Below are 16,734 nucleotides of genomic sequence, written 5' to 3'. Positions count from 1 at the left end.
TTAGGATCCCTGGGAATCCTGGGGGGCGTGGAAAATTCAACTGCAGCACATCTGCTGTTGCACATCAGGGCAGCAAAGCAGCTGTGTGCAGACAGGTAGCCTTGAGCCAACACCAGGAATGTCCCTTGTAGTCCCAAAAAACCCTAACAAAAGCAGGCAGGTTCAGACTTTCACCTACTCCTAGAAATATCTAATTAAGGGGCAATATCAAGTGCAGCCCCTCACTAGACAAGCAATCCAAGGAACCCAAATCAACAGCCAAGTAATGTCTTCAGGGCTTCATGTCATTTCCATCTTCAGACAAAAATATTTATTCACCTCCTGAGCTTCCATTTCCCAGAAGATATTCCCAGGCCTTATTTGCAAAGCCCTTCCCTCCACTGGTGATAGGATTAGTTCCTCTGGGGATTATCAGCCCCATCCCACGGAGGAAGCCGATGCCCAAGGACACGGATCCGAGGCAGCCACGAGAGGAGGAGACCAGGGGAGCTGGGGATGAGACAGGATGGATTCCTCCCTCTGCTCCACGCTGCACATGTGTCTCTTACTTTGCCAGTTTGGGGGAAAAAGGCCTGGAGGGTGCCAAAATGATAAGCACCTCTCCAGGAAAGGCCCAAGAGATCCCTTTCCAGTAAGAGCCCTCACACACCACGAACATCTCTGGGTAATCTCTGGCTCGGAGCAGATCAGGGCTCTGACTCAACAGCCTGCCCTAACGAGCAGCCCTAATTAAGCACAAAGCCAGGGGCTGGGTGCTGGAGGTGGCAGTTCCAGGGGTGACACTTCCAGCACTGTCACAGAGAAGCTGGGAGTGTGGAGAGATGTGGGAGTCCCTGTGCAAGGGGAATAAACATCCTCCTCAGGAGCAGGCCAAGAAGGCACACAGGGCTGCAGCAGTGGCCACAAGAAAGTGCCAAGTAGAACCTGCAGAAGTTTCAGGGACCACCCTTCTCCTCTTGCTCCAGCACAACTTGCAAACCCTCCATTTTAACACACTGCTGCATCCCCCAGGATCCAGAGCAATCACAGGCAGGATGAACAGTACCATCAAGCCCTCAGTCTGTGCCCTACATTTCTGCATTAAATAATAAATACCTGGCACTCTGCATAGTTTCCAGTGCATCTCACTGCAATCATTAGTGCCCTTTCCAAGGGGGAATGCTCAGATGCTCAGGCAGATATTAAATAGCCACATCTTTAGCAGCCTTTGCTAATCATGCTGCTCTCAGTTTGAGGTACATTTTTGCTGGAGGGAAAGGATTAGTTAGGATTTTAAAGCTTCACAAAATGCTAATGCATATTACAAAGGTGCTCCCAGGAACTCTGCTCTAAAAGGTGTTTAAACCCCATTGTTTCTTAACCCCAAAACAACACGGGAGGGGGCGAGCTGCAGACCAAGATCAGCAATTCCCACCTGGAGTCACAGCAAGGAGCTGCTCCATGAGGCCAGTGCCATGGTTTGAGCATCCCTGTGCCCCACAGCTTGAGGGATGAGCCCTCCCTCCCCAGCAGTGGTGCAGGGAAGCCCCTGGAGCACTTACCAGCCGCTCAGCCCCAGGCTCCAGCCTGACTTCAGCTCTAACAGGACGAGAGGAATCATCTACTGCAGGGTCAGGGGGTGAAGCTTCACCAAGAACTATCAGCCCCTGCAAGAGAGGAACAGGAATGAACTGCAGATCCTTTAGTGTCCACAGGGAAACTGCACACCCACTGTCCCCCACACCTCCATGCTGCACAGCAGGTCCTCAATTCCCACCACGGCTTCCAGATGTGATGCCAAACCCAACCCTCTGCTGCCTGGCCCTCCCTGGCATCTCAGCTGAACTCAGAAAGGGCTGGAGCCAGCTCACAGCCTGTCCCAGCTGCCACCCTGCCCTCCTCCCCACGTGCCAGCCAAGCCAGAGGAGCTTCCTGCAGGAGCACAGAGCAGCTGCCCTCATCCTGCAGAGGGGAACCTGCCACCACAGCCAAGCAAACCATTCTGAGCTGGTGATGAAAATGTACCAACCTGTTACTCTGAGCAGACTTCCCCCTGCCCCCCCAAGCAGTAATATTTACAAAAATGAGTAAGGGAAGAAAGACATTGCTATAAACTTTGTGGGACAAAGCTGAGCACTGTTTTATCAGGTTTAACATTTGCTGTCCTGTTCCTGTTTCACTGAAGCTTAACCTAAAGGCAGGACTGCTTTGCTCTCAGAACAACACAAAGTGAAATAAAATCATTGTAATTATGCACATTCTGGGCTATATTATAACAAAGCAGGGCAAAATGTGCAGGGGTCAGGGAGCTGGTGGAACCTATAGGCCACAAACCCAGCTCAGGACAAGGACAAGCCCCAGTGAGTAGCATTTGGTCAAACATGGGATTGTGAAGGGGCTGTTCAGATCAAGAACAGGCAGATCAGTCACCTGAAAACAATTCTGGAGGTTGCACAGTGTGTCACAGCAAAGTGAGCCTGGAGGGAACCTGGGTGTGTTATCAGGAGAGAGGACAGAGCCACAAGGCTTCCCTCAACAGCCTGCTATTTTTAAGTGCCTGCAAACAGGGTATTCTACAGCCAGCTCTGATTTGGTGTTTTCCTCCACTTCTCACCAGGCTCCAACTGAGCTGATCTGAATGTGCTGAGAGCACAATTCCTGCTCAGACTCCCAGGCAGCAGTTTACCCTCAAAACACAGGGTTATTTTTGACTGCCTCGTCCTTCCCTTGCTTTGATCTGACACAGCACTGTGTCTTTCTTGAAGGGTACACTGGGATGGAAACTCTAACATACAAAGGTAATTAAACTAAAAAAGAATGAAATCAAATTTCTTTGAACTTTAGAACTTGTAGAACTCTGAATTCCTACAGCAGCTTCATTTTAACCTCCTTATGGCCCAGTAAGCTGAAGTTAAGTTATATTGATAGAAAAAACAAGGTGTTTCCAAATTCTTTAACTGTTTTCCTTGTACAATTTGAAGCCAAATCCATTCCAACAAGCTCATGTGTTACTGAAACACAGGGTTGTTTCTCTAGTCTCCTATTCTTGTTCCAAGCCCTTTTAGTTTGGTCTCTAGCTTTTCATTGGTGCAAACAGAATCTGTTTTACAACCATTCCAGAGCTCAATGACATCAAGATAAGGACAGCTGGGTGCAAGAATATTCTCCAGCAAGCCCCATCAGAGATGGGATATGTGATACTCGTGGTTCTGGGTTTTTTATTCTTCAGGCAGAACAGCCACTACCCAAAACACTCAAGTTCTGAATGCCCCTGCACCTTAAGCAACATGTTTTATCTTAAATTCATGTACTGGGGTATCACAGTTGAGTTTTGGTTTGAACAAATCAGAGAGGATAATCCTGTTGGCCAGAACCTCCTTTCAGACCTTGAAGCTGCAGCTTTATAAAAGCACAGAGGATGCCTGTAACCATTATCAGACCATTTCATGAGCCTGTCAAGTTGCCATCACCTGGTGAAAGCCCTGAACTTTCTACATCATTACATGAGTTTTCTTGTTTCTTCCATTACTTAACTTCTAGCATATAAACCTTCAGCTATTTTCTATCTTGTACTTAAAACCATGCTGCACCCTCAGCTTTAAGACAGAAGGAAGATGATTCTTCCTGAAGAATCATTCATTTGCCCACTTCCCAGAAGCCTTCTGCCCTAATCTCAGTAATGGATTCTGCTCACAAGCCGTGCTCTTCCACCTACTCATTTAGAGCCCTCACTCACTCAATTAATCCTGTTTTTCTGCACAGCTGCATCAAAGTCCAGTCTCCCTCCCCTGCTTTCTACCCCCTGGAAGCCTCTCCCCACCACCCCCAGAGCAGCACACATGTTGGGAAAGGCGTTTGCCAGACTGAATTCCTGAGGATCTCTCAGTTGATGCAATACCAGGAGCCTTCTTGCCACAAACTCCAGACATTCCTTCCTCCAAGGCCTGACATTTAAATGTGCATGCCTGAACAAGTCTCCATAACAATCCCTTCCTCATCCCTTCTCTGCTCTCCCCCATTCTGCCACCATCTGAGAGCAATGCTAAAAAAAATACCTTGCACAGAGAAAGGTCAGCACCAAAAAATGATCTTTTTTTATGGAACAGACTCAATTTTAAGCCTGTTCAGATAGCATCTGAACTAACTTCCTCCACAGGCCACTCCCTTTTCCACTAAATCTCAGCTATTTTTATCCCTATCTTCAGCTACTCCCAAAAAGAAAGAATGGGAAGGTTTTAAAAAAATATCAAAGAAAAACAGAAAGGTTTGAGTGATGGGGAACAGCATCACACGTGCAGCAGCACCAGCTCTGCTCAGCTCCTAAGACTGACTCTAAAGCAAGGTACTGCTCCCTTCACGTTATCATACTGAACCAGGGACAGGAATTGCACTCAGCCCGTGCCAAACTGCATTACCATTAGTCACAGCTTTGCAATCTGCTTTGGGAGAGAGGCAGGAGGGGAAAAGCATCAGAGTTTGCATCTGCACCCTCCGGTGTCAGAGAGAGCCATCAGGAGGCAAAGCAGAAGCCCAAAGGCCCCATCCTGCTCCATCCTGCCCCATCCTACTCCATCCCATCCTGCCCTGTCCTGTCCCATCCAGCTCCATTCCTGCCCCATCCTGTCCTGTCCCATCCAGCTCCATTCCTGTCCAATCCTGTCCCATCCTGCTCCATCCTGTCCCATCCTGCTCCATCCTGTCCCATCCAGGTCCATTCCTGTCCCATCCTGCTCCATCCTGTCCAATCCAGGTCCATTCCTGTCCCATCCTGCTCCATCTCATCCTGCTCCACTCCTGCCCCATCCTGCCCTGTCCTGTCCCATCCAGCTCCATTCCTGCCCCATCCTGTCCTGTCCCATCCAGCTCCATTCCTGTCCAATCCTGTCCCATCCTGCTCCATCCTGTCCCATCCTGCTCCATCCTGTCCCATCCAGGTCCATTCCTGTCCCATCCTGCTCCATCCTGTCCAATCCAGGTCCATTCCTGTCCCATCCTGCTCCATCTCATCCTGCTCCACTCCTGCCCCATCCTGCCCTGTCCTGTCCCATCCAGCTCCATTCCTGCCCCATCCTGTCCTGTCCCATCCAGCTCCATTCCTGTCCAATCCTGTCCCATCCTGCTCCATCCTGTCCCATCCTGCTCCATCCTGTCCCATCCAGGTCCATTCCTGTCCCATCCTGCTCCATCCTGTCCAATCCAGGTCCATTCCTGTCCCATCCTGCTCCATCTCATCCTGCTCCACTCCTGCCCCATCCTACTCCATCCCATCCATTCCTGCCCCATCCTGCCCTGTCCTGTCCCATCCAGGTCCATTCCTGCTCCATCCTGTCCTGTCCCATCCAGGTCCATTCCTGTTCCATCCTGTCCTGTCCCATCCAGGTCCATTCCTGCTCCATCCTGTCCTGTCCCATCCAGGTCCATTCCTGCTCCATCCTGTCCTGTCCCATCCAGGTCCATTCCTGTCCCATCCTGCCCCATCCAGGTCCATTCCTGCTCCATCCTGTCCTGTCCCATCCAGGTCCATTCCTGTCCCATCCTGCCCCATCCAGGTCCATTCCTGCTCCATCCTGTCCTGTCCCATCCAGGTCCATTCCTGCTCCATCCTGCCCCATCCAGGTCCATTCCTGTCCCATCCCTGCCCCATCCCACCCCATCCCTGCCCCATCCCACCCCATCCCGCTCCATCCCTGCCCCATCCCACCCATCCCACCCCATCCCTGCCCCATCCCACTCCATCCCACTCCATCCCACCCCATCCCACTCCATCCCACCCCATCCCTGCCCCATCCCACCCCAGCCCTGCCCCATCCCACCCCATCCCACCCCATCCCACTCCATCCCACTCCATCCCGCTCCATCCCTGCCCCATCCCACCCCATCCCGCTCCATCCCTGCCCCATCCCACCCATCCCACCCCATCCCTGCCCCATCCCACTCCATCCCACTCCATCCCACCCCATCCCACTCCATCCCACCCCATCCCTGCCCCATCCCACCCCAGCCCTGCCCCATCCCACCCCATCCCACCCCATCCCACCCCATCCCACCCCATCCCGCTCCATCCCTGCCCCATCCCACCCCATCCCACCCCATCCCACCCCATCCCACTCCATCCCGCTCCATCCCGCTCCATCCCTGCCCCATCCCACCCCATCCCGCTCCATCCCTGCCCCATCCCACCCCATCCCACCCCATCCCACCCCAGCCCTCACCTTGTTGGCTCTGATCTGCTTGTAGATGTCCGTCTGCTGCCGGATGCGGTACTCCAGGTCCGACACGTGGGCCTGGAGCCAGTTCCAGCGGCTGACGATGGCGGCACGGTCTGCTGCCCACCTCCACTCTGCCCTCCGCCTCCTGCAACGCACACAGCATCATTCTCAGGGGGATTTTCATTACACAGGCCACAGAAATCCAAGGACTGACAGACAGATCAAAAGCTGCATTCTGGATGGCAGGACTGATACCATCTCACCGCTGCTAATAATTAGCAAGGAGTTACAGACGTGCTGCAAGGGCCGTGTCTCTGCAGAGCAATATTCCAACATCTGCTGGCACCCAGTGACTGAAGTCTTCAAAAAAAGTCTCTGGCATCAGTCCCCAAATCCACCTGAACGGCCACAATTAAACCTCAGTGACAAGTTTCACAACCACCACTGCTGGGGTTTACAAGTTGGAGAGGACCTACAGGGCCAACCTTGCACAAGCTGCTCCCCTGCAAAGGTGTGCTGCAAAGGACAGAGCAGGCAACAGCAAAGCAACCCTGATTTCTGCATCTGATGGATGGACCAAGCAAATAGAGAAGCCAGGAAATAACATCAACTGTCATCAAACCACCCTCAATCCCTACTGCTGCACTCCAGGGCAGACAGGAACCCAGAGATGGGAAGGAATGGATAAATCCACTGCTCCACTCTCCATGTTAAAAGCCACAGTATCATGAAAATATACCCTAACCACACTGATTCTTGTGGATAAACATTAAGGCTTCCCAGAAAAGAAGAAAACCCCGACATGGTGTGGAAACAAAGCATCAGCAGAAAGTGCTGACAAATCCAATGTTGCTGCACAAAGCCTTTGCCACATCTGGATGCTTAGCAATTAAGAAATTAATCACAAAATAATTCCCTTTGCCCATCTCCCCCCTCCTTCTGTGCAGGAATTTTGAACCAGCCAGAGCGTGTGGGGCAGCGGAGCCACAGCAATGTCCAGATGTTTCCTCCAAAATCAAACCAGAAAGTCTTCTGCTGAGATTAACCCATTTCAGAGCTGAAACCAGCCACGACAGCAGAAGCAGCACGTGGTAAATGAGGTTTTGTACTGAGGCAGCCCCAGCTGCAAAGATGGGAAGGAGCACAAATCATCAAGTTCTTAAAAAAATCTGCACCTCTTGGCCCTCTGCCCTGATTTAGGCATAACTGCTACCAAATGCACTTGCCTAAAAATGAAATAAATACAAAAAAGTCCCAGGGTTACTACAAGTTTCAAATCAGCTAACAGAAATACCCTGAAAAGGAGGAGTTGGTTCTTCAAACTGCATTTAGAACAAGACACATTATCCATATTCCTGATGGACCTCTGGCTGTCCCTGCAGTGCCACGAGGTGAGGCCACCAAACAGGAAACAGCATCCACTGCCTTCTGCCCTCCCAGCCTTCTCCAAAACACCTTCAGGGGTTCAAGTCCTTCCCTCTGCAGTATCTCCCTGTGTAAAGCCAGATTTCAGCAGTTTGCTCTCTGGGGAGCCACAGAGCCCTGGGAATTTTTAGAACTAAGATTTTAGAACCAAATGCTGCTGAGAGTACATCCCAAGTGCCAATTCCCTAAGTTTGCCTCTCCCAACACTACAAAGCACCTCTGCCTGCTGGAACACTGGACTGATAAATACAGCCTATTCTCCTGCTCAGATTACACAGAAATTGAGATTAAGTATGAAAAGAAGAGTTTTAAATCCATTTAGTTTCTTAAGTGACATGGCAGCACAAGCAGCAGCAGACCTGCTCCTCACCTTAAAATCAGGACACATCCTACCCCAGAAAAACCCACTGGATTGGAACCAAAAATATCCCAAGAAAGAGAAACACAGTAATGTACACCTCATCCTCTGACACCCTGCGGCAGCAGTGGAGGAGGGGAAGAGCAGAATGATGGCTCAGCCACACTTTCCAAAACAGCACCCAGAGTAGTGGCTCTATATTTAGAACTGAGCCTTTCCCAGTTCAGTCCCACCCTTCCCTGTGAGGTGCTGGCAGCAACATCATGGGATGGATGTTCCCTCATGGGGATCAGCTCTGGGACAAGGACCCATGGATATTCCTCAGCTTTAGTGCCTCTACTACAAGCAGTTTGTGAAATGATTCTTTTCTTGGCTAGCATTGGAAAGGAGCAACCATGCAAAACACAGAGAGGGATCACTGTGGATCTGAAACCTCCACTTGCTCTGGGGGAGAGGAAAACCCTCTCCTTTCTGTCTAAATCTGAATAGAGTCTAGCAGGAAAATGAAGAGGGACTTTTCACAAGGGCATGGAGTGACAGGACAAGGGGGAATGGCTTCAAAGTGAGAGAGAGAATAGTTAGATTGGATATTGGGAAGAAATTCCTCCCTGTGAGAGTGGCTACACCCTGGCACAGGGATCACTTAGTTCCATCCCCTGCCATGGCAGGGACACCTTCCACTGTCCCAGGCTGCTCCAAGTGCTGTCCCACCTGGCCTCAGACACTGCCAGGGTTCCAGGGGCAGCCACAGCTGCTCTGGGAACCCTGTGCCAGGGCCTGCCCACCCTCTCAGGGAAGGATTTCTACCCAATATCCAATGTCAGCCTCAGTTTCAAGTCACTCAGTCAGCCCATCCACCCACCAGTCCATGCTGCTTTCTGCTGAGTCCATGCAGCTGAATTCCAACCAGGCAGACAGAGACAGCCCCAACAAACGGAGGGAATTAGAGATTAGCAGACTTATTTTTCACCAGGAGACTGCCCTACTAAAGGCCCAGCTGCAAAGTGAGCAGAGCAGGCCCAGCAGCTGCTGCTAAACCATGCTGGTAATGACATGGAGCAGCACAGAAAAATGGAGCTAGAACTGATTTCAGATCAGAAAGTTACAGGCTGGAGGGGAGCTACATTATCAGACCCACTTCTAGGAATCAGTAGAATGAATGAGAAACAGCCACTGGGGTCTGGAGGGAGATTGTTTCTGCCACTCCAAGCACTTGAGCAAACCCAAACCATCTTGATGTTCAATGAGGAATAACAGGTCACGCTGCAAGAAACAGTCGATGCCAGAAGAGAGAGAAACACAGCACAAAACACTGAGAAGCTCTGCAGGCAGCCAAGCAGGCTGGGAGCTGGAACAGCCATGGGAGGGGTTCATGGGAACCAGAGAATGCCTTTGGCACTGATGCCAGGAGGTGGCACAGCCCAGGCAGCTCCCAGAGCCTCAGACACTCACAGATTAATGCCACAACATGAGGCAATGAGCTCCAGCTTTCCAGGCACTTCCCATGTGGTTCCCCTCCTCCACTCTGTACTGGTGTATTCCCAGGGGCTCTGCTGTCCCCTGGAATGCAGTCACCTTCCAGTGCAGAGGCCGTGCTGTATTTACTCTCCTCTTTCCTGCACGGCTTTGGACAGAAGAAATCACGTGAGAGTGATTCAAAGCTCTGGGCTTTGAGACTTTCCCCCAGGGACACCCAGCTCAGCCTCCCTCACCTTCCAGAGGCAAGCTGGGAATGCTTCAGCCCTTTCCACAGAGGAGCCTCACCATGACACTGGGACAGAGCCCAGAAGGTACAGGATGGGACAATAAGACAACCAATTCAGCTGCTATTTTCCACTTTGCTCATGTCCCTGTATATTCTTCACATTCATTCTTCAGCTCACCTAGCTTTTATATCATCATCATCATCATTATTATTATTATTTATTATTATTATTTTGGATCAATGCAAAACCAGAGCAGTGCGTGGAGCAAGAGTTAAAGCTCTGCCAAACCCACTCTCATGATGACTCTGAGGGAGGAAGAGAAAACCCCACAAGGCTGGAGAACAATCTCATTAGCTGATCGTAACATTTCTGCCTGCAAAGAAGCCAAAGTGAACAATTTGTTCAGCTGAACACCCGCCCCCACCCCTGGACAGAACCATCAGCTTTGAAGGGCTCTTTATTCCCAGCATGTGCTCAGCACTCTGCTGAATCTCCTTCCAACCTCCCCTCAGCTCATTCATTCCCAGATTCACACAAACCAGGACCTCCAGAGGCTCTGAGTAAAGAGTTATTCCCACTGAAAAGCCCCCACTGCTCAGGGAAAACTTGGGAGCACAAATCCTAAAGCATGAGCAGGGCTAAGCCAAGCTCCTGCCCCAAGACAGAAGTGCCCAGTTTCTCAGCAGCAAACTAAAAATCACTTTTGATTTCCCTCCTGTTTGCAGCTCAGACAGCACTGCTGGCTGTGAGCCACCACCTGCACAAACTGTGCCACCAGCCCTCGCTCCCCAGCCACGCTCAGGTCGGGAATGGAGTTAAGGTCCCGAGCAGAGCAGCTCCAGAGCACAGCCCAAGGCTGGACCAGATGGTCTCTGAGGGCTTTTCTCCCTGAAAGGACTGTAGGACTCTGTGGAGGTGGAACTCCACAGCCCCAGGTGCTACACGAGGCTGGTGACACAACATCCCATCCTGCCCGGAGCACCAGGGTGACTCACGGGGACACTGAGTCACTCCTGGCTGTGCTGGCCTTCCCCAGCCTGTCCACAACCCCTGTGCAAACAGCAAACCTGGAGAGAACAGGCAGGAGCTCCCACCAAGGCCTGGAATTGACAGAACTGTCTCAGAAGTTCTTCTGCGCTGTTTCAAATCCAAGTGCCCCAGATCTTTACACCATGACATTTAAGCACTGCCTCAAGCCTTTATTCAGCTGGCTGTAAAACAGCCATTCCCAGCTCTAGCTGCTCTTGAGCCCTCAGCAGCAACAATTGTTCTGTGACAATAGCCAAAAATCAGGATTTTATTCTTCCAGCTATGCCAATGCAAGTACTTTGGGCCACGTCTGAACCCTGCTTAGCAGCCACGGACAAAGGTGTGAGGAGAGAAGGGGAAGGTGGGGGAGCAAGGTGCAGGACAGGAGGGTGGGTCAGAAGGGTGGTCACCACAAGCTGCCTGTTACACCAGGAAAATCAACTCTCCAGAGGCTCAGCAGAGCAGTCAGCTGAAAAATACCAAGTTTTAAGGGAATTTATTGGGCTCATTTTTCAGTATAGTTCTCCACACGCTCATGGGCACAGAGGCAGGCAGGCAGAGCAGCTTGAACTGTTTGTGTGCAGACTCTGTCTGATCACCACTACTCCAGAAATTATGGCAGTTTCTTAGTCCCTTGCAGCTAAATCCAGGAATGAGAAGGTGACACTACACAAGGCACCAAAGTTTGCTCCAACTGCGTTCAGTTCTTTGGGAATTTTTCCCTTAAAGCTCTGGTTAAGATTCCATTCTCAGCAGTACAAACTATGAACCAAGAATGCCCACTTTTCCCTCAAAATGCCTAAAAAATACAATTGCTCAAGCTTACAACAAACATCTTCCAGGAGCATATCCTTCTTTTTGCTGAAAAGGATATCAATATTATAATTTTGCTTTATCAATATTCTAATTTTGCTTATAGCAGCTTCCCAGTAGATCTGGGTTGCACAGGAAAATCATTACCTTTCTCAGACCCAGACTTTTCACCAGGAGTTAAAATTCTTCTACAAGAAAGCACAAAGTGGTAGAAGCACAAAGCCAATGGGAATTGTGCTCTTTGTTTTTTTCTCCTCTTCACATTAAAGGTGGGATCTCACCAAGAGATTTATAACTTTCTTCTGGCAAATTCAGGAGCTGAAGGCCACTGACTCCTGTTCACTAAGAGGATACACAAGCAATGTCAGAGGTTTGACATCCTCACTAACACATCATGAGCACAACCAGCAACAACCACAAGCCATTATCTTGAATATTGCACTTCTATCCTCAAGCTCAGCTTGCTGCCAAAGCAAAGCCCCAGCAGAGCAAAGCAGGCACTTCCCAGCTCCTGGTCTCCCTTCAGCACCATGAGATCACCTCACCTGGCAGCATGGGACGATGTGACTTTCTGGATTGCTGGAAAACAAGCTTCCCTGAGAATAATGCCATTAAAACATCAAAGAAGAGAAGGAAGGGGGTGCTCAGTGTTCTAAGCTCTTCAAACAAAACTGAGCACAACAGAGAGGAGACAATTACGGCACAGAGTAAACTGTTTGAGAAGTTATTACACTTGTTCCACAGCAAAGCCCTTTGTATGCAGCAAATAGAGGAGTTTGGTGTCCAAGTGGGGGAGAGCTCTCTGCAGCCCATTAGTGCCACAGTCCCTGGGGAACAAGAATAGAGACTATGCAAATCAGGATCCATTGTTAAAAGGGAAAATTTATTTCACATTCCTGAGCAGCAGTGTTCCTGGAGCATAACAATTGGAGAGGCCCTTCTGCTGAGCACGGCACATTTTTATGCTCCACAGTAAATCAATATTCCATAATACAGAAACTACGTGAAGTTACAGCCAGGGTGAGGATGGCAGCCCTGAGCTTTGGTGAGCAGCACCAACACAACCCTGTGTCAGAACAGGACTTATCTGGGACCTGTTTTCATTGTTCAGGAGAGTTACTGAAGGCAGAATTTATGGAATGTTTCTCCAGGATGTTAAAACCTTCCAGCTCATGCCATAAGGTGAATGGCACCAAGAGGTGTTTCCTGACTCTGCTGCTCTCAACTCAATCTGAACAAGTGTCACTACACCTGCCTCAGTGTCCTGCAGCTTCCCCACTTGGGCAGCACCAGAAAAACAATCTCACAATGAGATATCCAAGAAAAAAGAGGAGTTAATCTCAAAGCAAAGAACTCTTCCTTGCAAGAGGAGAATTGACTATTCCTTCAGTATTTACCAAACTTCCCAACAACAGAGCTCACTGCACACTGACACAGGATGCAGAAACTTGTTTTCAACTCAGCCACTTCTGATCACTGTCACTCCAGGATGAAACAAATAAAACCTGCTTTCATTTTCCTCTTGGTTTATCTCACAGGAGATAGAGTCTTCCTCTCAGCCCCCACCCAGTGCACCCAGTAAACACTGACAGAGGAGTGAGCAGCACTGGATACTCCCATCTCTCCAGGCATGAAAAAGCAGCTTCAGTCTCTTCCCTTCTCATTATGCAGCCGTTAAGACCTGAGGTCAAAGGGTGTTTTGTCATGGCTCATGGGGACCAGGGGGGCTTTTGTTTAACTCCACAGGTTCTGCAGCCCAAGATCAAAATGAAACTTCAGGATAAGTGATTACACTGAAATAGGCTCAGCTCGAGGCCTGGGAAATTTCTGCACTGCTGGGATGACCTCACCCTCCTTATCTGCTCTTTCATGTCCTGGGAGGAAGAGGAGAGAGCTCTGCAAACACGTCTCCAAATGCAGAATTCCGACATTGTGTTCCTGAACGCAGCTCTGAGACCACAAAATTACACTCTGCTCTGTACCTGGAACACAAAAGATCTAAACCCTCCTCACAAAAGTCTCCTAAAAAGTTTTTTTTTCCAATTTTCCTCACAGTACATTCGAGCAAGGAGGATTTTAAGCTCACACAAAGGCATCAGTCAAGAAGTCCAGACAATTTTTGACTCCCCATCTCTGGAAATGTTCAAGGCCTGGGGCTTGGAGCAACCTGGTCTAGTGGGAGGTGTCCCTGCCCATGGCAGGGGGGTGGGACTGGATAAGCTTTAAGCTTCCTTTCAACCCAAACCATTTTATGATTTGAAAAAATATATTTGTTTGAACCATGTAATGACACCAGGACAAACCAGGTAGAATCCAGGGAAGATCTCCAGGAGCAGAAGTTCTCAGCAGGGCCAAACATGACTGAAATGGGCTGGGCTTGGAGTAAGGGAGAATATATACTGGATTTTAGGGGACAAAGCAGCACAGAAACATCAATGTAGAACTGCAAAAGAGGTATGAATTCACCCAGCAGGTGCAGTCCCAAGGATCTCTGCCTTCCAGGGCAGCACAATCTGCTTCCCAGCCTTTGGGAGAGCACTGGGAGCAAGTTCCACGAGTACAACCCCAGCTCAGGCCCACTCACTCAGGGGTTTGCCCTGATTTCCAAGCCTTCAATCCCAGTAGCTTCAGAGTCACAGGAAAAATGAGATTTCCTTTTCTTTTTTGGCTTGAAGCATGGGGAGGTCATCCCTGTTCAAAGCAACAGGAACACCATGTCTTTTAGGGAAAGAGAACAGCCACTGATGCAGATATTCTCTGTGGTGCTGTGCTCTGCTCCCCTGCAGCCCCTCTTAGCACAAGTCCCTACCCAGGCCTCTCCCAACACAGTTCCCAGCAAAGATCACCTCTTTAGTCTAAATCAGAGCAAGAATAAAGCTACACATCAATATTAAATCTGAAGGTCATTTAGTCAAGGGAAGGGGCAGCCGTGCTATTTCTGGCATCAACCCAAGGAAAGTTTCCTCTCTCAACCCAAAGAGTCATTCCAGCTAACACAGAAATAACACATTTCTGGCCTCCAAGCCCTTTATCTAAGAAATGGGATAATATAATCCTGGCTGAAGGACTGCTGTATAGTACAGAGCATGGAAAAAATCCAGAGAGAAATGGAAAGGGAGAGAGGGAGAGCAGGAGACTGATGTGAGTCACGCTATGCTGGGTTTTGCCTGGAGCCAGAGAAAGGGTGGAAAGGGGCCATGGAGCATGGGGATGGCACTGGCAGGGAGAAGGGCAGCTGCTCCCAGCCACCCAACTGTGGGCAGGCAGCACCAGAGGCAGCACATCAGAAGGTATGAACGATGGACTTAGCAATTGTGTTCCACTGCAAAGATGCAGAAAGGTTTCATGGCTCTGGATCAAATCTGAGACTGATCCCTGGGGATGCAGGGGGAGCTGCTGGTTTGGGGTAGGTAAACTGGGGGCACAGGAGAAAGGAGCTCTGGGCAGAGCTGTCCTGGGGGTGGCTGGAGATGGCCAAAATAAGGCTGTGAAACACCAGTTGTATTTCCATGAGAAGAAAGGAACAATCTGCATTGTTCAGCCACGTGAAACCCCTTTTATCAGCGATGCTCTGGCACACAAAGGACTGAAGAAACACTGAATTCAAACATCAAATGGGAGACACAAAAGAGCATCTCTGCTTTCTAAGAAAGGGCTGAGCTCTGACCAGGTTGAAGAATCTTCCAGAAGAGCAACTCTGGCCACTAATGAAGGGTTTTCAGGGAGCTTCCCATCTCATCTGCATTCAACCACCAGCACGTGGTGTCACTTCCCTCTGCTCCTCATCACAGCTTTGGCACCAATGGCTGTCTGTCAACACCCGTGAATTTCTCGGGCATTCCTGGCTCCTTTATCAAGTTTTCCATCATTTAATGAATCTCATTTAATAAAATCTGCAAATCCCTCTGCATGGTCCCAGAGAGCACAGTTTAAGAGCCACTATTTCAGCCCAAACTACGTTCTGAACGTGTTTGCCAGAAACAATTTGAAAGCCCAGCAGTTTGTGGGCAGTAGAGAGGAGGAGTGTTTCACCCAGCACACGGCAGAAGAGGCACACACGCTCGAGGCTGGAGCTGGGTGATTTACTAGGAAGTGATGGAGACAAAAAGGAGCCACTTGGCAACTCCTCTGAGGGCTGCAGCTGAGTGCTGTGGATCCCATCCTCCCATCCACCCTGCCTTTGGGACAAGGACTGAGCTCTCAAGTGGCTGGGGGAGGACAGGGGGAGCTCAGCTCCTGCCAGAGCTCCACCTGTGCCCTGCTCTGCTCCCATGCTGCCAAACCATCCTTCAACACATCTCAGTGCCCTGTGAAACAAGGGCCTCCCCCAAACATAGCTGTAGCCACAGGAGGCCTCTGCTACTCGCTGTGGGCTGACAAAGGCCTTAATGTTTAAACTTACAGATACCCTATTGACTCTGCTGAAAAAGAGCAGGGAGTAATTCAAACCCTGAGAGCACAGGAGCGTTGGAGGGGGAAGGAAGCAGGATCTGGATGAGTCTGCAGAGCTGGGGTGGCCGATGCTCACAAACTGAATGCTGGGATTTGGACAGGACCCATCCAAATCACACATCCTGTTTGCTGCACAAGACCCTGAGGGAGCCCCCCAGGACGAGGACAGCCCCACCAGTGCCACGTCCTCAAGGACTCCTTGCAGAAGAGTTTACACAAGCATGATGAACTCTGGAGAGTCCAGATTCATAAAGTCACATGTGTACATGCATTTCTCCTACAGAGCCAAAAGGCACTGGCCCACAAGAGAGAACACAGAACTAGCACTGAGAGCAGAGTTAAGGGTTAACTCCAGGTAGGCTCCAAGGAGGAAATCCACACCTGACCTGGGAGAAAAGCTAAGAACAAACAGGAAGAAAAGCAAGAAGCTGACAGCAGAGTCCATGTTTGCATACCCGTGGAGGGAATCTATTTCTTATTTCCTACATCACAAAGGAAGACCTTCCCTTAGGGAATAGGACACTGCCAAGGTGGAATCCTGACTGAGGGCTCTCATCCATCTTCTGCAACAGGGCAGAGCAGGGGGGAAGAATAAAGTCTTACAGTTTCAAAGGCTCAGAGCTGGCCCCCAGTCCCACTCTGCTAATTGCGTGCTCCATCACAGATTTGCTGTTTGATCCTGGCCATGGTACTTGACATCTTTTTCCCATCTATTAAATGGCCAGAGGAGCTCTGGCTCATGGTCAAGAGGCTCTGTTATCTG

General features: G+C 50.0%; 1 protein-coding gene across 4 annotated transcripts in view; it reads right to left on the bottom strand.

Annotated features, from left to right (window-relative positions):
- KANSL1 (KAT8 regulatory NSL complex subunit 1) overlaps positions 1–16,734 on the bottom strand; it is an 81,022-nt gene that overhangs the window by 17,563 nt on the left and 46,725 nt on the right. For all 4 annotated transcript variants that reach the window (XM_059869339.1, XM_059869338.1, XM_059869341.1 and 1 more), the window contains exons 3-4: positions 6,192–6,333; positions 1,542–1,646 (exon numbers count right to left, since the gene is read on the bottom strand). In XM_059869339.1, coding sequence (XP_059725322.1) covers positions 1,542–1,646; positions 6,192–6,333 — 247 coding nt within the window. The remainder of the gene's footprint in view (positions 1–1,541; positions 1,647–6,191; positions 6,334–16,734) is intronic.

This window comes from Haemorhous mexicanus, chromosome 28 (genome assembly GCF_027477595.1).
Source record: "Haemorhous mexicanus isolate bHaeMex1 chromosome 28, bHaeMex1.pri, whole genome shotgun sequence".
Classification (NCBI taxonomy): domain Eukaryota; kingdom Metazoa; phylum Chordata; class Aves; order Passeriformes; family Fringillidae; genus Haemorhous; species Haemorhous mexicanus.
This window is presented reverse-complemented; position numbering and strand designations above follow the sequence as displayed.